Here is a 23,070-nt window from a genome sequence, read left to right on the forward strand (position 1 = left end):
TTGCAAAGTGCACTTTTAATATTAATCAATCACACACATTATAGTTTGGTTTGTTGTTGTAATTATTTTTGGGATTTTTTTTTATTTTTTACTCTATAATTATTATTGATTTTAACTATTCTATTACTGATTGTGTGTGTGTGTGTGTTCTTGTGTGCATTATAATTGTAGAACAGAGTTTTAATAGAATGATCATGTTGTTTTTGTTGTTATTATTGAGTTATGTGCAAATATGACAAATAAAGACTAGACTATTTGCCAATTGGGTGTGAAACTTAACAACATTGATGATGGTATTGAAACAATCAACAACAAGATATGTAGTGATTGGTTTTTATTTATAAAAAATTATAATAGGTGGGTTGGGTTACCTTTTTGCTGAATATATCTTGATTCTTTTGTTAATTTAATAATGGTTGCTTTTATTGGAAGTTTAGGGTGTCAAAAGAGTGTGAACTGACAATGGATATTTATTATTATTGTGTGTGTAAGATTAGAATATATAACACTTGTGATAATTTAATTTAAAAATAAATAAATAAATAGAATAAATAAATAAATAGATTAAAAGAAGAAAGGAGGTGATATTGATGTTTGTGTTTAAAATATCTGTGAATGAATTTGAAAAAAATCAAGAAAAAAGAAGATTTTTTTATTTGAAGGATAGATAGATATTATTATTATTATTTTAAGTTTTTGATTGTTGTTTAGTTTATCTCTATGTTAAGTGAGTTTGATTGTTGTTTGAGAAATGAAATGATGATTGCTTGTTCAACAAAACTATTATTAAAAAAAAACAACAACTAAAAAAGAATAAAAAAAGATGAAAGCGGTATAGATAGATTGATAATTACCTTTTCGAATCTAAAAGATCTTGGATTAATTAATAATAAGAAGATCAGGAATGGGGTGATTGAATATTTCACACGAAATCTAAATTTAGTTGGATATTTGTTTTTTAGATTTTTTGATCTAGTAAAAATTTTTGACTGAAATCAAAAATTCAATGAAATGAATTTAATTTGGTTAGTGTTGGTGACAATTTAAAAAAAAAGAATGCAAAGCCAGCGAATCGATGAATATATTTTGAATTGTGTCAAATGGAAGGGAGAAACCAAGTTGTGTAAAAATAAGAAAGTTGTATTTGATTTTTTGTGTTTTTGATTTGTTTTTATAACTATATACAAAATAAAATTGAAATTAACTTTAATAAATAAATAATGAAAAATGGGTGATGAGAGTTGTTCGGATAATGAGTATAATTTAATGATAAAGGAATTTGGATAAAAATGGATAATATTAAATAATCTAATATGGATGAAAAAAGTCTAATATGTTATGATTTACAATTTGGATTTGATTTGTGATTTTATTTTAGTGATACAATGAAAGGTAATAGCACATGTACAAGGGAAGGAAAAGAAAAAAAGATAGATATTTAATTCTACATGTAGATAATATTGATTATTGAAAAAAGTAAATTAAAGCAAATAAAGCCTAAAAGATATTATTTTGTTTATTAATGAAGATGATGAGGTAGATGTTGATTCGAATCAAAAACTTCAAAAAAAGTGTAAAATTTTCTTAGGAATTTAAATTAAATTAATTTATTTAAAAAAACTAAAAGAAGATTATTTTTTTGCAATTTAATTTAAATTATCATGAAAAGATCAATAATCTTCAACAAACAACAACAAAACAACAAAACAACAAAACAATAAACACTACAAACTAAACTATTGTTGTTGTTTAGTTTTCTAACTTTTTTTTACAAAATCAACATTAATCACCAGTGTGCACACAATAAGCAACAACAAACAACAAATAATTGTTGTGTTGGTGCGCCTCGCTCGTGTACCATCAACACATTAAACTTTTAGAGAGTCGGGGGTGTGATACTTGTTTAACAGTAATATTAGGAGTATAGGTGTTGTGAGTTCACAGGTTCACATCAAAATTAACAATATCAAAGAAACAGTTGGAGAATTCTGACAAAGTTGTTGTTGTTGATGTGGTGAGGAAAAAATTTCAGCCCAATAAATATCATGATTGTTGGGGCAAAAACCTTAAAATTACATTAAAAAGATTTTGCTACACTCATCACACAACAAAAACACTGGGTTCATTTACCTTTTTAGCAACACAAGGTTTACGCAAACCTTTTTTTGTGCTTTAAGCTACTACTCAAAAAAAAGGGAACTTGTCAAAATGATGTGATACAACGTGGTAAGAGGTGGGGTGCTTTTTATAAAACAACTAAATAATCTCCTTCGATTTGTGTTTAAGGGTTTCCAGATTAATTAAATATGTGTGGTTTGTTTGAAAAAGAGGGTAATTATAATTGTGCGTGTTTTGTTATTGCCCATACATGCCTGGGGCAAAGCTAACTTCAAATTATTTAGTTGTGTTGGAAATACATCAATAAGAAGTAATCAATGTAAAAATAATTGTAAATGTATCTTAGTGAAATGTTCACCAAGAGTTCGTGGAATAATTGGTGGTAATTGGAATAGATGTGTTTTTAAAATGACACATTTGTTGTCTAATGTGTTGTTGGTGAGAGGTGGTGTATTTATTTACGGCAGGTTAGATCTGATTAGCCCGTTTGCTCTTTAATGTGATCATCGACAATCACAAAGACTAAAAACAGTTTAACAAAAGTGTTTTTAGATACAACACACACACACACATAAAAATACTCTTATCTATTTGTTTGTATTATAGAGACTATTGGGAGATACAATGTGTTTGTTGTAGTAGTTGATGATTTAAACTAATAATTCTGTACAAGTGAGGAGGAGGTGTGATGATTGATATATCAGCTCTGATATTTAAAATTGTTATTTTTAAAGTATGACGATGATGATAATAATAAGTTGGGTTGAATCATCTGAAACTTTCTTTATAATAAATCAAAGATACTATTGTATTTTGAACAATTAGATTTAACATGAGTTGTGTTGTTAGTCTTAAAGAAAAGATAAAGTTTCAAAGATTTTTGCAAAAAAAACTCTAAAAAAAATAATTTTTTGTGTCTTTCCTTCCAATTATGTTAAAAACAATAGGCAAACCAAGTAGTTTTGAACTTACCCAATGACTAAAAATGGTAATAATTTTAAAGAGAAGAATCTAGTATTAATTTATTTTTTTCTTAAATCTATTTAAAAATATTATCATTAAATATATATAATAGTGAAAATAATTAATAATAAATAATAATAGCTATATATCTAACATATGATTAATTTTAATAAAGATAGATAAAAATAAATAAATAAATATCTAAAAAAAAAAAAAATCAAAAAAAAAAAATAAAATTATAATTTTACAAATACAAGGTATAGTTGCAATGATAGTCAATGTATGGATGTTTTGATTAAAATTATAAACTGATGGGCATTAATAGTAATATTGGTACTATTTATTTAATTATATTTCATTTTTTAAATATTTAAATGTATCTGAACAAACCAATAAAAAATCCATAAAATATTCTGATTTTTTTATATTACCAACACAATTTATGAATTGAACCTTTATTATTATTTGTTTTTATATTATTATACAGTAGCTATACACACAATGATACTGTATCTGAATTTGAATAATATCAAAATAATAATAAAAAAAAAACAATTTTGTTGTCATGTTCATCAAAATTATGATTTTATTTTTGATTCTTTGTGTATGTATTATCAATAAAAATAACCACATGAAACGGATAAATTCGATAAAGATTTAAAATTTTGTTAGACATACACTTTAAGTTATATAGAATTTTATAAGGATTTTTGTTAAATAGATATTTAAAATTTAATTTTTGAATAATTATTAAATTGATGTAATAGATAAAATAAGAAATCAATCTATAAATAATAAAATATAAAAATAAATAATATCATATTTATCATAATAAAATTAATCATTATTTATATCTTTATTATTGATACCACACATTTAAGAACATTAAACCCCTCTCCACTCTTTCATTTTCTTTTTTGATCTTCTAAGATGGTCCAAAAAACACATAATTAAGAAATTACCACTTCATTAACAACAATATAAATAAACAAATTATATTTATAATTTGTTTGACAAATATCTATGTGAATCATTTAAAATGATCTTGACACACACTTCGCACACACACACACACACCCAACATTCATCAATTTTGATAAAGCAATAGTATTTTATTTACAAAAGAAATGGGTTTAATTGTAATCAAACCAAATATTATCTTCAAGTCTTTCATAAATGAAAGACCAATAGTATTGAAATGAACAACAACAGCTTAAATCTAACTCAATCACATACGATACATAAGTAAATAATCAGCAAAATCTCCACTAAAATAGAAGAACTCTAAGTAAACAATAGGAGATGTTTTGTGATACAACAATGAATTAATAATAAAATTCATTACAACAACATTGATTTAATTGTTAAATCAATAGATTTTTTTTTTATTGTTTATTTTTAACTTTGTTTTAAAACAAGGTGTGAGAATGAGAATGAAAATAAACATTTAATGTTTGTGGGTCTACTGCTGATCTAACACTATTTGATGGCCTTGAAAATGGTAACTTGTATTTTCTGTAAAATAACACAACACAACAAAAGGTAATTACATAACATTTTAAATCTAAAAGTGGAAAAAAGAGTTTATTTGTTGTTGTTGTGGTTATTGGGTTCCAGAGATGGGTATATTGATGACAATTTTAGATTTAATTTAATTTTGTTTTATTTTCGATTTATTTTGATTTTTGTTTCTTATTGTTATTGTTGTTGTTGTTATTGTTTGTTTGTTTAAGAGAAGTGACCTTATTAGATTCTTTTTTGTTGAGATTGATTTGGTGAGTGACATGATTACGATCGGCACGTGTCACCGGTTTAATATAGGTTCCGGCAGCAACAGAGAGTTTCGGTTCAATGAGTTTCTGGTAGACAGTACGAGTATTCCAATCTTTTCCAAGTGGTACCTCCAGTGTACTTTCATATTGTTCTTTACTCTCATAATGCATCGGTGTTTTACTCAATAAATATTTAGATACACCCTACAAATTAATTAAAGTTAATTTTAAATGATTGAAATAAGTATCAAAAATAACAGTTGTTTAAACTTACGGAAATATTTGATTTCTCATCGATTACAACTCTACTGTTTTTATAATCGGATCGCTTCTGTGCAATTGCTTTGAGTTTAGCTTCACGCTCTCTCTTTAGCTTGGCTTCGTCAACCTTCTTTTCTTTGATTCCATCGCCAGTCCACGATCCCCAGCCCGGTAGTTGTTTGGGTGGAGCGTTCTCCTCTTCGTGTTTCTCCAACTCTTGCTCCAACAGCTCCTGCTTGGCCTTGGCAAACTCGTCTTCAACATTGTCTCTGGCGAACGCTTCCAAAAGTAACTCCTTTTGTTTATTCGATGTAATCAATGACATTCCTGGATGTTTTCTCTTCTTATTACTATTATTATCTTCTAACTTATTATTAATATTATTATCTGTTGTTGTTGTTGTTGTTGTTTTATCTATACTATCTACATTCTTTCTCTTATTGTTACTATTATTAATATTATTATTGTTAATAGGTACAATATTATCCATATCAACTAAAACCTTTTGTGATTGTTTCTTCTTTTCCTTGTTCTTTCCAGACTTGTTGGATTTGGTGACTTCCAACCATGGATTCTCCATTTGTTCGTCTAAATTGTCTTCATCGATCTCCTTGTTTACTTTAATCGATTTGGTTTCCTGTTTCTTGTTTCCACCTTGAATGTTCTCTGTTTTCATAGATTGTTGTTGCTTTCCAATTGAGATTTGCTCTGACATTCTCATCTTGTGACCTCCAGACAATGCAACTTGATCGAGTTGAGTATGTCCACTTGCTAGTTGTTCGGCACTCAACACCGCCTTGTTGGAGCGGACCGGTCTATGAACGGCAATACGATTCTCATTCTCGAGAATGGTCATCTGAGCTTCCTCCTCCTGCTGCTCGTAGTCATCGCTACCACCGGATACGCTCTTCTTCAACTTTCTATCGAGATCACGCTCCAACTTTGATTGCATAAACTTCATTCCGTTGATTCCAGTCTCTTTGAGATCGACTTGCTCCGACATTCCCAAGAGATCCAACTTTGCTTGAATTCTATCTTTCATTGACATTGCCGGATCGATTGAATCAACATCGGTTCTTGTTATTTCTTTAGGTTGTTGTTTTGATTTAGTTGTTGGAGCGACAACTTCATCATCTCCACTATCAACTTCATCGTCACTATCTTTCTCTCCTTTACGTCTATTCATACGTCCCATCAGCGACTTGGATAGCTCCTTTCTCTCATTGATATCCTGACGAATCTCACTGGTCAATCCACCCTTGAGTGCACTCTTCATGAACTTACTGTTGTTCTTGTGACGCAGTGTCATTCTCTCACGGATTCTCTGCTCCTCGGCCATTGCCTGCTTGCGCTTGGCATACTCCGGATCGAGTCTGGCCAGTTCCTCCTCACGCTTCTGGCTGTCTTTCTCCTTTTGTTTCTTCTGAATCTTACGATAGGTCTTTGATTTGATCTTGGATTTACGCTTGTTCTTGATCTCCTGGTAGAACATAATGTTACGCAGCTTGATGATCTCTCTCAGACGCTTGCGCTCCTCTTCGGAGTTGGCCTTCTCCTTGTGGCTGACCGGCTGCATTCCACTCTCGCTCAGCGCAGCGTTGATCTCCGACGAAAGGTCAGACGCGTTGGCAAGCGACGACGCCGCAGCAGCCAAAGAAACGGTTTGATTCAACTTTATCTTTGACTCAAACACTTTGGTTGCCTTTTCTTTCTCTGCCTGAATGAACGGCATCCACTTGTTCAAAATTTTTTGTGTTGCCTTCAGCGTCACCTTTCGCTGCAAACGATTGCTATCCAACTTGGACATTGGCAAGGGCAGTGCTTCCTTCTCGGCCAAACCTTCCAACTCACTCTTCAATCCATCGAATCCCTCTGGAATCATACTTAACAAATCTGACATCAAAATTTGATCTAAACAAAACAACAACAATAATAATAATTGGAAATTTCTAATTAGTAAGAATATTTAAATAGGATAACAAAAACAATAACATTGTATTCATACCATCTTGAGTTGGTTGTAATCCAAACTCTGATTCATCACCAAAGTATTCTGTTAATTCTGGTAGTTTGTTGTTGTTGGAACTCTTTAGTTTGGTGTTGGTATTGAGTCCATCGATGACAGATACAAGTTTACCATGTTCACCATCCTCTTGCTCATCTTCATCCATTCCATCATCTTCGAATTCCTCCCCATCAAATAATTCATCATCGTCAGAGTCATCTTCATCTTGTTCACTATCTCCAGAGACGATTTCATTGTCTTCTTCTTCTTCATCACCACTGATGAGTTCGTCATCATCGTCATCACCATTTAGTAATTCTTCATCGAAATCCTCTTCATCTTCTTCATCAACATCGGAATCCTCATCATCTTCATAGATTGGTTGTTGTTTCTTGGTAACTTTTGTTGTAGTAGTTGTTGTAGTTGGTTTTGGAGTTGAAGTTGTTGTAGTCGTTTTTTGTTGTGCTTGTTGTTTGGCAACTGGTTTTGGAGTTGGTTTTTGTTGTGGTTTAGCAGGTTGACTTGGTGTCGACTTCTTCTGCTTCTTTCTCGATAAACTCTCCATATTATCATCGTCCAAAAGATCTGTAAAATCAATATATTCAACACCGTCATATTCTTTATCCTCTTCGTATTTATTCTATATAATTATCATTTGATTATTAGTACCACTTATTTTTATTGTTGTTGTTGTTTTTCGCTATTAAAATTAATGCTACTTACCTTTGATCTCTTTGAAAACAGAGAATCACCATACATATCATCGTCAGAGTCATTCTGTTCGACTTCATCATCTTCGATCTCCTCGTCTTGGAAGTTCTTGGCGAGTTTGTTATCCACCATGTTTAGATCTGGAGCGTCGTTTTCTTCGTCATCGCTATCACCTGCCATCTGATGATATGACAATGGGTTGTATTCCTCTTCTTCGGTATCTCTCGATTGCTTTTGATAACCACCTCTACCTCTTCCTCTTGCTCCACCTCTACCTCTTGGTGCTCCACCGCCACCACGACCGCCACCTCTTGACATTCCACCACGACCGCCACCTCTTGACATTCCACCTCTACCTCTTGGTGCACCTCCACCACCACCACGTTTCTTTAACATTCCACTCATATTATATCTATCTATCTATCTATTTATCTGAATATAATCTAATATATAATCTAATATCTAAATTAATAAAAATAAACAAATATAATATAAGTTCGATCGAAATAAATAAAAAGTGTTTTTTTTTAAATAAAAATATTGTAAATCTTTCGTTCGGTCATTTTTCAACAATTTTTTTAATTTTTTTTTAATTTTGACAAATTTTTTGCAATTTATTTTTAAAAAAATTTTGAAATTAAAAAACAGTTTTGACCGTTAAGGAATTTGAAAGTGAGAGGAGTGTTAAGAGATTACTACCTATTTTGTTCTATATTTATTTTTTGCATTAACACTTAACAACACACACACCAAAAATGACAAGTGATCTTGATATGCAACAAGATCAAGATATGAATAATAATAATAATAATAGTAGTAACAATAATAGTAATATAGATAATCATTCGACAATTGTAAATAGTAATAATAATGGATTAGAAGAAGAAGAAGAAGATGTTGATATAGATGAAGTTGAAACAAATACAACAACAACAACAACTACTACAACAAGTAGTAATAATAATAATATACATAATGAACATCCAATGGATGAAGATGATATAGATGACGATAGTCATATAACTGCAGAGGAAGAGGAAGAAGATAATCATGTGATTGAAGAAGAAGGCGAAGAACAAGAAGAAGGAGTAATGGAGGAAGAAGAAGAAGAGGAAGAGGAGGAGGAGGAAGTAGAGGATGACGATGACGATGATGAAGATTATGTGGATGACGAAGAAGAGGAAGAGGATGAGGAAAAAGATATGTCTGAACAACAACAGCTTGATCAAGATGGCCAGTTGGATATAGAGATAGATCAGCAGGATCAACAGCAACTACAACAACTACAGCAACTGCAGCAGCAGCAACAACAACTGCAACAACAAGGACAAGATCAGAAGCCAAGAGAGGTATTTAAGATGCCAGAGGACTATCTCATCCCGATCAAGCTGGACGTACACAACGGAATCTACAAACTCTCCGATTCATTCCTCTGGAATCTCAACGAGGATTCCATCACACCGGAGCAATACGCCAAGAATCTATGTACAGAGATTGACTATCCCGAGTGGTTCGACGAGATGGTTGCAACATCGATAGCCAACCAAATCAACAGTCATCGTGAAATCATGAGAAAACTCAATGAAATGTTACCATCGTTAGGTTCCGAAAGATTAGTACCAATATTTGTAAGTTTAATCTATTATATAGATTGTTGTTGTTGTTGTTGTATATACTTTATATTTATATTTTTATTTATAATTAAATTATAGTTGGATTTAACAGTTAATGGATTAAATTTAAAGGATCAATTCGATTGGGATTTGTTTTCATCTAATAGTGTAGAGGCATTTGCAAGATCGTTGTGTCTGGATCTCGGTTTGTCAAGAGAGTTTGAGAATGCTATTTCATTTGCCATTAGAGAACAGATTCAATTTTACTTTCATCAACTCACACTGAACCCAGTGAAATTCCCAATTAGAGCACCAGTTCACATTCAACAAGTTATTAGAAATGATTTTGAATTACCTGTTTGGTAAGTTATTATTATGAATAGACAATTATGTTGTGTAATATTAATCTTATCTAAATCAATAATTATGTAGGACACCAACTGTCATTCGTCAAGGACAAATACCATTCCCATATCCATCGAATATGATACCTCAACAACTAAGAAGATAGGATGTGATGTGATTGATATTCGATGATGATTGAAAAATAAAAATAAAAATAATCTTAAAATCAAAAATAGATAGATATTTAAAGGTATGAAATTCTGTTTCAGTATTGGAACCTAATGTTTCCTTTGAAACTTTAACAAAAAAAAAAAAAAAGATATTTCTGCAAAATAACTACCAACACCCGTTTTTTATCATAATGAAAAAGATTTATAATCTCCAAAAGATGACCACAATGCACCAATAAAAATGTAAATTCTACTCTTTTGCTACCTGACAACAATGAAATAGTCAAATAATATTCAATACAACTTTTATTAGTTAAATTTAAACAAAGTTGTTACATAAGAATAAAATATAATAAATAGAATACCTTTTAGAATATTTAAGTAATTTCCTATTATTAAATAATTAGATTTGTATGTATTGACAATGTCTTAATCTATTATTTAGATATATATTAGATTTATTAAAATGTTTCTTCAATAAAAAAAAAGTCTTTAGAACAAATAGATTGAAATGTTTGAAAGAATTACAGGTGGTGGAATTGTTGTTTTAAAACCAGGTAGCACCCTTAGATCCAATCCAAATGCTATAATAACGGAAACTCCTCCTTCAAATCCAGGTTTTGGAGGTGGAATGAACACAAACCAAAACTTTAAGAAATGAAATAAACTACAAACGGTCGAACCTAGTTTTGTAATTTCTTTCAAGTTGCTCTAAAATGACAACTCAACTTTTAAAATAATTATAGTATTATTATTTTTTTTATATATAATGTTACATACAATGCTAAAATAATTGTAATTGTTTTTGATATTTATAAATATCAAGTTGCTCCTAACACCAGTTTGTTTGGAACCCGCTACAATTTCCCATGGAATCTAGATATTTTTATTTATTTTTTTGATTATTTTCAAAGTATTTTTTTTGTTTTTTTTTTTGATCTTTTACACTAATTGGTTTAATTTTAAATTTAACAAAATGAATGATGTTATAACAACCAAAATTTTCAGAATCTGAATAGATTTTATTTATAGAAAACTAAATGGGTAGTGTATTATTCTATAATTCTAGAATCTAGAATTAGTTTTATAGTTAAATAGCTATATATTCGTTGTTAACATAGAGAATTCATTTTAATATTCCGAACCAATTCTATAGCTTTTGCAAAACCAAGTCCTTATACTCCAAACGGAGACCCTAGAACAAAGCCCGGCTTGTTGGCACCACCAAAACCACCACCTCCTCCACCTCCACCCATGGTTCCAGGTGGTGGTGGATTCCCTAATCAAACACAAGGTAGTGGTTGGGGAGTCTAAACAATAGAACAGCATAGGTAGTTCTTTCCCTTTTTTGTTTCTTTCCCAAAAACAAACAAAAGTATTCCAAACTTCTACTTCTGTAACAAAACAACCTATTTTATAATTATGATATATCATCATAATCAAATAAAATCAATAATTATTTTAGTAATAATAGCTAGATAGATGATCATTTTAGAATAAACTAAACCAAATCTGTCAATTCAAAAAGATCCGATAGATATTTAATACTTGTTCTAAAAAAAATTACTTAGCAATACCTTTTTGATTTTTTTTAGATATTTTTTTGATTCAAAAATTCACAATCTTAAAATGATTACCATTCAATCGTTAATTAAACCTCATTTTACACCATCATTATTATTATTACCTAATATTTTATTACATTATAATTAATAAATACACAACAACAAATAGTTTCACTTCAGAAAAAAAAAAAGATTTATTTATTTACTTTCTGTTAATTAGAAACGATGGGTATGATTTAGTTTGTTTAATTTTTAATTAAATAATATCTTTAATTTTAATCTATCTTTTTAATTCAATAAAGCTTTTAAGGTTGATGATCATGACTTTGACCATCAAAAACCAGGATCAAGCAGAATAAACATATCTCCTATTGCACCTTCAACTCAACCACAACCATCTCCTATCATAAAAAAAACACCAGCAAAAGGGGGTTGGGGATCATAATCAAAAGTCAATAGTCAATTGACAAGTTATCCAATTTAATTATGTAAATAATTGTTTTATATAAATAAATCACCAATCATTATTCTTCACAATATTGTATAATGTATTTACAATTGACATCACACTGTCGACATCATGTGCTATGTAGTAAACTATCATTTTTTGCAACACCAATCAATACATTATTTCTATATATAAATAGCATTCCTATATATAAATAAATAATTTATAATTTATAATTTCAAAAATATTAAAAACATTGATTTTATTTATTATATTTGATTTGAAATCTATCAAATTGAGAATTGCATGTAATTGTGTAGCTAGTGCTCCACGAATCTGAATAGAGTAATTATAGACCAGGTGGTTGGGTGAGCATTCGGTTGATGAATAGTTTGTATGTTGATCTTATGCCCCTCATTTATGAAATGTTCGACGGCATTGGTGACTCTATGATCTTTAGGAATGCTTCTCGGTTCTGGACCCCAAGGCCGGTTCTTTCAAATGATGACTCTCTGAAATACACCAAATTTAACTGCGATGGCAAGCTCTGCATGTATACAAGACCAGCATTTGTTCTGAAGAATTCACCAGCCTATTTTAATCGTTTGTTAACTGTGCAGTTCATCTTTCAGCCATTGATCAAAAGTGGTTTCGTCAAGCGCACACTTCCAAGAAAAACTTACTCCATTTCAACTTACCATGATTGTGACGACTGCTAGATTAAAGGCTGTATATATTATATTGATTTTGAAGAATGAATCAAATTATTAAAAAAAATCAATCAATCAATCAATTAATTTCTTCAAATTTATATACACAACTAATTGTGTATCAATTTGAAACATACCGTTGTAAATACTGTCATACTAGATGATTTAGTCTAGCTAATATAGATAGAGACTACTGATGATTACAATTGGTAAACTAGGAGGTCATCGACAGCTACCTACATCCTATCTTTTTATCGAACAATCAAGTCAGCGATGACTTGACCACCAAACTACAGTTCTCAACTTGTTAGATTTATCAAAAAATAAACAAAATCAATGTTTTTGATTGCAATCAAACTATTCAGAATAACATTTCATTTAATCAAATTTGGAAATCTTCTTTCTAATTAAAAGAAATCTTAAACTAAAAAAAGAATTCAAATAAAATCATTTCAAATCACTTTTTATTTATTATCGATAACGTTATAAGTGAAAAAATTAATTAATTAAAAAAAAAAAAAAAAATTGCAAAATTAATGTGGTGTTCATTTTTTTATTTAAATGACTGAAATTTTAATTTATTATCATTTTGAAATTAACTGAGTTTTTTTGAAAAATAAAAATAACCAAAACAATTTGTTGTTATTTATAAAATTATTTATATTTTTCAAAAAAAAATAAAATAAAAAATCAGTGTTTTTCGAACTTCAACACCATTCAACACTCACACATTAAAAAAAACTAAACAATAAATTAATATAACCCAAACACATCAAGATCAATAAAATCAATCAGTAATATATAATAATTCGATCGATTCGATAGCAATTTTACATTTAATATATTATAATGTATTAAAAAAAATCAATATCTACTACATATATATTTATAAAGAAAACAATCATATAATATTTATTATTTTAAAGAAACAAAAGAAAATCAGATAGATGATCATCATCATAAAATTAGAATTCAAGATATTTTAGAAATATATTCATATATATTTAGTCAGGCAGTCAAAAGTAGTCAAGTTCATATATATAGTACAGACATGTCTGGAAATCAGAATAAAAATTTTGGAAAAAGAAATTCTAAAAATGGTAATTATATAATGAATATAATATATTTAAGATTGATTCAGATTTAGATAAATTTGCATTTCACACACACACACACACTTCAACAACTGTTGTGATCATCGACTTTTAATTTAATTTTTCAAAAATGATGATTATAACCATCATTTTTTTTAATTTAAAAAACACATTGTTTTAACTTTTTTTTTTTTTTAATTAATATATTTTCAAAAATATCTTACTTATTAATATATATATATATATTATACTTTAATATATAGGACCGCCAATGGATTTAGAGGTAGTGGCACTTGGTGCAGCCAATAGGAAGAAACCAGCTGCAGTTTCGTCGGCAGGTGTCACAGTGGTTACACCACCGAATATCACTGGTGGTAAACCATTCGATGGCGATATGATGACTGCTGCTGCTGCAGTTTCATCGCCTGGCGAACCACTAAACAAGAAGTTGAAATCCGAAAATATCTCAACTATACAGCCACCGCAATTGGTATCTCCAATGCTTGTACAACAACAACAACAACAAATGCAACAACAACAACAGATGCAACATCAACAAATGCAACAACAACAACAACATATGCAACAGATGCATCAATCGATGGTAGTCCCACCACCAAACTTTATACATACACAGCAACAACAACAGCAACAAATGCAGCAAATGCAACAGATACAACAACAGATGATTCAACAACAGCAATTACAACAACAGCAACAGCAACAACAAAGAGTAGCAGCAACAACAGCAGGCGGTGGTGTTGGACAACCTTCATTGTCAGTCAGTGAGATATCAAGTATTCTAGAGGGATTGTTGAGTGTGGAAATGAATGATGCTGCGCTTACGACGGATAGAGAAAAGTTGATACGTACTCTGAGATTGGTGTTGCAGTCTTTCAAGACACTGCCGGCTGCCACTGCCAATGCTCTGCAATCGGAGCCTTATCTCTCACTTCAGAACTTGGCAAAGCGATTGCCACAATTGTTTGCAGCACCCGAACTACTGGAGCCACTGCTTCTCCTGCTGAGGAGGGAACCCACACAGATTGGACAGCAAAAGAAGAACAACCTATCGATGGTACTCGCTTGTAACCTGCTGATGTCAGCCTATGAGAGTGTACGTGACTGGCCCATCCAGATGTTTGTTGCATACATCGATGATGCCGTTGGCGATCGTCTCTGGGTGGACGATCAAAACTGTAAAAACTTCACATCCAACATCCTCTCTTCGTTGCCAAGCAAAACCGCAACACCCGCAGCAACAGTAGTTCCACCACCTACACTCAACAGCAACAGTAACAATCCGACAGCTACAACAGGAACAACATCAAAACCATCACCTTTAACATCACCACCTCTCAACAATAGTGGATCGACAATACCAACATCTTCAACATCAACATCAACATCCTCAACAACATCGTCAACTTCCTCAACTTCATCATCAACAGTTGATGATGATGAAGAAATTGAGGAAGAGATTATATCTTCTTCTTCATTTGGATCACAAACACAACAACAATCGACAACAAAAACAACAACAACAGCAACAACTAGTAGTATTAATTCACCAACAAATAGTTCTAGCAACAACTCTAGCAATCTAAGTAGTACAAGTAGATTCTCACATTGTCAGGTGGATTTGATTAGATATATAGTTCAACAAATTAGATCGATCAATGTATCGTTCAATGCAAGAGGATTGGTGAGATTGTTGATGTTGACAGTTGGCTATAAAGAGTCGAGAGTCGAGGGATCGGCGTTGATCGAAGCTCTGCTTGGCAATCAGAATGTATTTAGACCGGCCAAAGAGTATTTGACGACGCTGGTTGCACATTGCACTGAGACAACACCGGAGGATCTAAAGACAGTGCAAACGCTGATGAGAATCAACGTTGCTTCCGCTCACACCGAAGTGATACCAACGCTCCTAGCCAACAATCAAGGCTACACCGGTGTGGCGCTGCGACAAGCTGTCGAGATTGAACTCGATGTGTCAGCGGCATCGTCTCACCAACTGCCCAAGTCGAAGCTCGCCACTATCTTTCGGCACTTGGCGCCGTTGCGTGGCGAAGAAGAGTTGGCGTCGATCTTCAAGGAGTTGGCGTTGCGCGACGACTATCTGAAACTGGCACCGAAAATGATTGTCCGAAAGATCCTCAAAAACTTTATTCAGGTGAATCTCGTTTATTTCTTTACGCAACTCACCGATATCTCGAAAGACGAAGCGTACATCACGCGTGATATCCAAACCAAAGATAGATGGGCACAACACATGATACATATAATGTGTCAGATTCTCTTGATGACACCGGGAATCACTGAAATCTCCAAGGATGCCAACAACATGCGTCTCATCCTCTCACAAGTAACCACATCTGCCATCACATGGTGCTCAACTCTCATCGACATCGTCATATTAAATCCAGCAGATCTAATTGAATTTATAAAGAAATTACTTTTCTTTGATCCAATCAATTCATATGTAAGTACATTGTTATAATATTTAGTTTAGTTTGATTTCATTCCATCTCATCACGTTCAATTCAATTCCATACCATACCATTCAATTCAATTCCATTCCATACCATCCCAATATCTATTTCCATAATATTAATTTCTTTATTTCCAATATTTTCCATATAGTTCCCTCTTCCAAATGCAATTATTGATATCGATAGAAATGCATATCGTATTTTATCGACGGAGGTGCAGATTCATCAAGTTGCAATAGATACACTGTTGACATTGGCATTTGAATATAATTTAGATCGTCGAGTTATTCTTGATTTCATCGATAGTTTGTTGCGTCGATCACTTTCGATATTGTTTAAATTCGGTATTGTTTCGAATATTACCAATCCGGCACTGGGCGAATCGATTATGCAATTGTCACAGATTGCGGGAACACAACCGGTACTCGGTGACATAAAGATATCGTTCGCTCCACTATTCTGGCAAGCTGCTACCACCGTTTGTCTACTGTCATGTCTGGCACCGTCGGTTGTTGGCAGTCATTTCTGGAGTCATTGTCCAACCATCCGACTGCTCCTAGAGATGGTGATAACCCGCTCATGGAAATTCCCTCCCTACCAATCGAAATCCATTTCCTCCAATCAATATCAAATCAATGAATTGAATCAAAAGAACAAAGAGATTGATTTAATATCAAGTAAGTTGCAACATCAAAGCAAACTGAAACAAACTTTAACAACCTAAACTAACAACATATCAAATTTAGAATATCAACAATTATCAAAGATTGATTTTATATTGTATAATTTACAATCTTGTGCTAGAAAACCACCTGATGAGTTGATCGAGAGAATTCAGAGACTGGATACCGATTTCCATTTGGGATTTTCGTTGTGTGCTTGTCGTTCACCTGATTATCTGTTGGAGATTATGGGTAGTCAGGACAGTCGACAAGTGATGTCTTGGCTAAATCCAATTATTCACAATGATCCGCGTACTCTTGATATTCTGCCGCCTGTCTGTCTGGCCGAGGTTCTCATGTCCACGCAGCTCGACCCAGCACAACAGCTGTCGACACCCTCATCATTCCTATCGGTCGCACCCAAACTACTGTCGCGAATCAACCACTTTTTCAACGCTACCAACTCTGCTCAGCCAACAATAGATATCATCCGATTCTTTTGTACTCACTTGGCATCGCCATCTCCCACCACACGTCAAATGGCAAAGTCAGCAATCAATTCACTTCCGATAATCAGTTCAACTTCACAACAGCAACAGCAACAACAACAACAAACTAATGAAGATTTCCAATGGTTGGATCGTATCTCACAATTACACTCTGCAGCATCTATCACTGGAATAGTTCAACAATCACTCAGATCAGCATTGCAAGTTGAGACAGATATGGATACTCTGTGTGCATATATCAACTATCTTTATACTTCCTCGACTTCAATGTCCAATATCCATACACTTGCAATGGACATTGCCCGTTTACTTTTCAAACGTGATGTTATCGCTCGTTACCTTTTGAACAGTCCAATCATCACAGTCATCTTTGACATACTGTTAGAGTCGTTGAAATATGATAAATTCCAACAATATATCGTGGATGAAATTCAACAAATTAAAGCACAAGAACAAGCTATTCTACAACAACAACAACAACAATCTCAACAACAACAACATCAATATTACTCTGTCATCTCATTGTTAACCACTGAGGAACTATCGATCGTCAGTTGGAAAGTATCGGATAGTCAACATATAGCTATTCCAAGGTTGGTGCTGAATGTTATCATCAAGTTTGTGGCTCTCGTTGAGAGTTACCGTGTGAATGGTCAGCTGTACAAGTTGATCGATCAGATTGCCGCACGTCCACTAGCACCGATCTTTGAGTATGTCGAATCCAACGTTGAGAGTGGTTATAGCGCCAGACAAGCGTGCCGACTTATCAACAGCGAACAACTGGCACTTCTCATTCTCAAGAGTGAAGTGGGAGGATTGATTGAACAATCGGTTGCCATGCTTTCGCAACCGGTGCAACTCGAACAATTCATTTCCTACTCGGTGTCGCCACCCGCCCGTGAAGCACTCGGTCGTGCGCTCGACCAATCAATCGACAAACTGGATCTCATTCAACTACAACATCGCCTGCCTGAAACGACACCGCGCCAACTCAAACAAGTGATATCCGCCTACAAAAGTGCAGGAATGAAGTCTGGCAATCGAGTACTAGATTATCTCGATAAACAAATTGCAATTACATCGTCATCACCAATTCAATCGTCGTCAGCATCATCATCATCATCGTCGTCATCATCATTATTAGAAACAAAGGGAAATAACAAACTGCTAAATCAATTCACAGCATTTAATAGTCAGCAACAACAACAACATAAACAACAACAGAAACAACAACAAAGTAATAATGATAAGATGAATGTAGATATTCAAATTAGTTCAAAGAAGATGGATATTGATTCAACTTCAACACCAACAACATCATCAACAATCGCTCAAAGTAATTTATCACTAAGTCAATTGATTTATTCAAGTTCACCAAGAGAAATAGTTGGTTTGTTGGAGAATGCTAAATCAATAGTTATTGATATAGATAATGATAAACTGTCATTACAACTCTCGAAAACAATTGTAATGATGGCAACTGATAAAGATGAAGGTGTTCACTACAACTTTGAGAAATTCATTGGTAAACTATTTGGTTCGATTTACAGTGTTCAAACAACCGATCAAATTCAAACTCAAAGTAATGGTTATCATCATCATAATAATCATAATCATAATCATAATCATAATCATAATCATAATCATATTAATAATCATAAGAAGAATCAACATCAACAACAACAACAACAACAATCACAAATCTGTATAAAACATCCACTAATTTTCAGAGCTATTGTTGGCGCCATTGCAACGTTGTCGGCTCGTTCGATGTTCAGCACAGTTGGATTACTTTTAGATTGGCTGTTGATATTGCTACCTCAGTGTGCCAATGAATCCGATGTTGTAGATGCTCTGTTTGGTCTGATGTTTGAACGACCGGCACAACAACTGACATCTGTAGCATACTCGACATTGCTCCGATCGTATTGCATCCACAACACGACATGGCGAATGCTCTCACTCATCATATCGACACTCTACTCGCCGTCGGTCTCTCGATCACAACAACTTGACTACTCTGCACTACTCTCATTCATCGGTGCATATCATGCTCACCCACGATCGTCTGCACCCTACTATCTATCCAATAGCAATAGCAACAACAACAACAATAGTAAACAACAATTGGATGCATCCACTCTACATTATATTACACCTTATACCACTAGAACACTTGCAGACTATATCATCAAGGAGATGGAATTGGCAACCAGCAATTCATTGCCAACAACGACTGCGCAATCGATTCTTGCTAAACGATCGGTTCTTCTCAATTCATCTTCGACTATCAGTGAAGAGAATCTTGTTACACTCTCACTGCATCTCAGCAATACGAAATCATCGCCAACACTAGCACACCTCATACTACTACAACTCTACTATATATTCCCGGATTCCGTTAAATCAAACATCTATAATTATTCACCAAACTTTAAGTTACAACAACAACATCAACAACAACAAGTGGATGTAGATGTAAATATAGATGTAGATGATAGTGTTGTCAGTATCACGGGTACCAGTGTCATTCCTCATACGCAACTCGACACGGCAATACACAGAGTTACACTCAAACTTCACGAACCAGAGTTTAGAAATGAAGGATTCGTACTCTTTAAGAAACTAGCTATCAATCATCCAGAGTTGATCACTGCACACCTACCGACTATCTACACACTCTTCGCAGGTAGAAACTATCAGAATCTACAGCAATTCATTCAGAAACGATATCATATATTATTCACTCAGATGCTAGAGATATTAGATATATTAAATCCATTTGTATTCAATGTATGTATATGTTAAGATTGTTAAACTATATATAATACTAACATAGGTTTTTAAAAAGAGTATCTATCTAGAAAAGATATTAAATGAATACTTTACATTCTTTGGTAATGTTAAGTCATTCTTTGAAGAACTTGTACCTATTATATCTAGATTCGCTGGCTTCTTGCTAAATTATACATCCAACGGTCGATTATCAGCCAACATTGTAAATAGAAATCATGATACACTTTTGTATGTTATAACAATACTATACTTTAATAATGAGTGTATACTAACAAATACATACATATAATGTTTAGTACTTTATCAAACTTGTATCAAAATATATATATTATAAAGACATTGGTAAATAAGTTCTTACCTCCATCCACTACATTTTCTTTTAAATCACAACAACAACAACATCATAATAATCATCATAATAATCAACAACAACATTCACCATTTAGTAATAATTATAATCAAAATAAAGATAATCAACAACAATTACAACAATTACAACAACAACAAATAAGAATAACACAAATAAAGAATGAATTCAATAATATACTGCAACAACAACAACAATCGCAGCAACAACCGCAACAACAACCACCACCAATGGGTAAGAATGATGATCGACTTTTAAAGTTGTTGGAGGAGATCGAGAGAATCAGTTATACGATGCCATCGGTACTACTGAACTATCTCGAGCAGATAACATCGCAGCTGGTTTCCAATAGCCAGGCGATCCGATCGATCTGTTACTTCCTACTGCTTCGACACCTCAATAACTCACCGAAACAGAGCAGTTCCATCATTGAACTCTACCTCCAATGTTTCAAGCATCCCAATCCAGAGGTTGTCAAATCCGCATTGATCTACTCATCACAATTCTATAATTATACACAAGGTAAATATATATTTAGCAAAACAAAAAAGACAATCATCATACTTATTTAAACTAACATTAACAACTATTACGCAAACAACTATCTAGATTGCTCAGAGTATTTAGTACAACAAATTCTAAAATGTGGGGGAAAAGAATCATTACCGGAAATAAAGAAAATAATAAATGTTTTTTTTTAATGTGAATCACAATCATATATATATATTAGATATCGATAATATAATTTACTATTAACCTTTCATTAATTCTTACTTGGATATTGATTCATTGATAGTTGTGACAGTAACTATCTTTTATAAAAAATAAAACAAAAAATAAAAATTAAATAAATTTTGAATTTAATAGTTTATCTTTTATTAATATTTTTTTACTACAACAATTTCTAAATGAAATAAAAAAGTCTACAAACAAATAAAATACATCTAAAAAAAAAAAATGTTAATAACAAAAAAACTATTTTAATAATTTTCTCCAAATGTAGATACCCACCGATATGATAACACTGACCACGCAAAGCTTTTCCATTTTGAGTGTTGGAGGCCACCGCAATCGCAAAAAATACCATGTCTAGAGTAGTATCCTCGAAGTGGTAACATAACATACAAAAAGGTTAAACTTCTTAACTAATATTTGAATAAGAGATAATCAAAGAGATAGAACAAAGTATTAGTAATTTAACATTATATATAAAGAAATGTATTTCTTCATACAGAATTGTCGTTGAAATTTCTTTAGCAGTATCATTAATACGTCTTTCGCCTTTTTCAAATAATGATAGAGCGATTGGAACTAGCAATATAAACTCGGAATCTGGGAATATGAATATTAAAAATTAGAATGCTATTTTTAGTTACTTTTGCTATTGAAAATATTCTAAATGAATATAGGTTTGAAATCATGATTATCCTAGATTGATTTTATGTTGGATTTCTTTTAGATGTATTTTACTTCTTTGTAGACTTTCTTATAATATTAAAAAAGAAAAACTGTTGAATTTGATTGTTCTAGTAGACACTTTATCAATTAAAAAAAAAAAAAAAAGACTCATAGCTTTTACATTCTTCCTAATTGAAAATAATAGTAAAGAAAAAAAAAGAATTGACATATGTATAAATTTTTATTCAATAAAAAAAACCATCAAGTTCATAACGTTATGGAAAACTAACTAATCAATCGATTCGATTAGATCCAAATGAAGCAAAAGTTTACTACAATCTTGCTTTGTCAATGAATTCCAATGGTGAGAACACAATTACTCTGCCATCAGGGGTATCGCTATGACCAAACAACAACTCTATTTAGAATCAATACCTCATAACATACCCGTCAGCAACCAACCTCCTTGATCTGGCAAACCTTGGAGTCACGGATAAACAAATCGCGGTTAATATATGTAATGAGATATATCGACAACCCCAAGTGATCACAGAAACACCAGTCGGTATTCAATTGATGAGCACAACGAACTGTGGAAACAAAATTGATTTACCAGGTGGAGCTGTTAAATATCCATATGAAAATCGATTCTTCAGATCTTTTATCATCATGTCATCTGGAATACGAGGTAGAGGATCCACTCTCAATTCGAAGAGATCAGAAAATTACACTCCTCTCTTGTCAACAAAGCGACAATGGGTATTAGAACCATCAAATTTGATGCAAACCATGTCAATACTTTCCACAATCTCGGAATATCTCTTATTTCTAATGGAACTATCATGCCAAACAATAACAAAACAGCAGCTGTACTTGAAATATATAAAATTATCCAATGAAAAATGATTCAATTCTTACCAAAGTCTATCGATCTTGATATCCAACAAGTGATTTTTGAGAATGAAGTAATGGGGTGACATGTCATTTCTGTAATTGCGCAAAAAAAAATAGTAAATTAAAAATGTTTTTTTATTTTAAAATATCAGTTTGCAGTTATTCATGAATGGG

The 23,070-nt window shown here is 32.3% G+C and overlaps 7 protein-coding genes across 7 annotated transcripts; 5 read left to right on the plus strand and 2 right to left on the minus strand.

Annotated features, from left to right (window-relative positions):
- Nucleotides 1-1,056: 1,056 nt before the first annotated feature.
- PPL_10778 (uncharacterized protein) lies at nucleotides 1,057-4,283 on the plus strand (the record flags this gene model as incomplete). The annotated part of the gene is made up of 4 exons (XM_020581543.1): nucleotides 1,057-1,140; nucleotides 2,196-2,233; nucleotides 2,403-2,500; nucleotides 4,207-4,283. The coding sequence occupies 4 exons, from the start codon at nucleotides 1,057-1,059 to the stop codon at nucleotides 4,281-4,283; spliced, it is 297 nt and encodes a 98-aa protein (XP_020427859.1).
- Nucleotides 4,284-4,754: 471 nt separating this feature from the next.
- Nucleotides 4,755-6,423, minus strand: utp14 (U3 snoRNP protein; the record flags this gene model as incomplete). The annotated part of the gene is made up of 2 exons (XM_020581544.1): nucleotides 4,755-5,057; nucleotides 5,128-6,423. The coding sequence occupies 2 exons, from the start codon at nucleotides 6,421-6,423 to the stop codon at nucleotides 4,755-4,757; spliced, it is 1,599 nt and encodes a 532-aa protein (XP_020427860.1).
- Nucleotides 6,424-7,063: 640 nt separating this feature from the next.
- On the minus strand, nucleotides 7,064-8,235 carry PPL_10780 (uncharacterized protein; the record flags this gene model as incomplete). Its single annotated transcript, XM_020581545.1, has 2 exons — nucleotides 7,064-7,759; nucleotides 7,843-8,235. The coding sequence occupies 2 exons, from the start codon at nucleotides 8,233-8,235 to the stop codon at nucleotides 7,064-7,066; spliced, it is 1,089 nt and encodes a 362-aa protein (XP_020427861.1).
- Nucleotides 8,236-8,585: 350 nt separating this feature from the next.
- Nucleotides 8,586-9,954, plus strand: PPL_10781 (CHE group protein; the record flags this gene model as incomplete). Its single annotated transcript, XM_020581546.1, has 3 exons — nucleotides 8,586-9,458; nucleotides 9,543-9,805; nucleotides 9,876-9,954. 3 exons carry the CDS (start codon nucleotides 8,586-8,588, stop codon nucleotides 9,952-9,954), a joined length of 1,215 nt encoding a protein of 404 aa, XP_020427862.1.
- A 515-nt stretch (nucleotides 9,955-10,469) lies between these two features.
- Nucleotides 10,470-11,968, plus strand: PPL_10782 (uncharacterized protein; the record flags this gene model as incomplete). The annotated part of the gene is made up of 2 exons (XM_020581547.1): nucleotides 10,470-10,575; nucleotides 11,826-11,968. The coding sequence occupies 2 exons, from the start codon at nucleotides 10,470-10,472 to the stop codon at nucleotides 11,966-11,968; spliced, it is 249 nt and encodes an 82-aa protein (XP_020427863.1).
- Nucleotides 11,969-13,732: 1,764 nt separating this feature from the next.
- Nucleotides 13,733-16,019, plus strand: PPL_10783 (integrator complex subunit 1; the record flags this gene model as incomplete). The annotated part of the gene is made up of 3 exons (XM_020581548.1): nucleotides 13,733-13,781; nucleotides 14,039-15,587; nucleotides 15,776-16,019. The coding sequence occupies 3 exons, from the start codon at nucleotides 13,733-13,735 to the stop codon at nucleotides 16,017-16,019; spliced, it is 1,842 nt and encodes a 613-aa protein (XP_020427864.1).
- Nucleotides 16,020-16,122: 103 nt separating this feature from the next.
- Nucleotides 16,123-21,962, plus strand: ints1 (integrator complex subunit 1; the record flags this gene model as incomplete). Its single annotated transcript, XM_020581549.1, has 6 exons — nucleotides 16,123-16,260; nucleotides 16,422-16,947; nucleotides 17,017-20,234; nucleotides 20,281-20,439; nucleotides 20,574-20,838; nucleotides 21,766-21,962. 6 exons carry the CDS (start codon nucleotides 16,123-16,125, stop codon nucleotides 21,960-21,962), a joined length of 4,503 nt encoding a protein of 1,500 aa, XP_020427865.1.
- Nucleotides 21,963-23,070: the final 1,108 nt, after the last annotated feature.

Source organism: Heterostelium album (genome assembly GCF_000004825.1).
Source record: "Heterostelium album PN500 unplaced genomic scaffold PPL_scaffold15, whole genome shotgun sequence".
Classification (NCBI taxonomy): domain Eukaryota; phylum Evosea; class Eumycetozoa; order Acytosteliales; family Acytosteliaceae; genus Heterostelium; species Heterostelium album.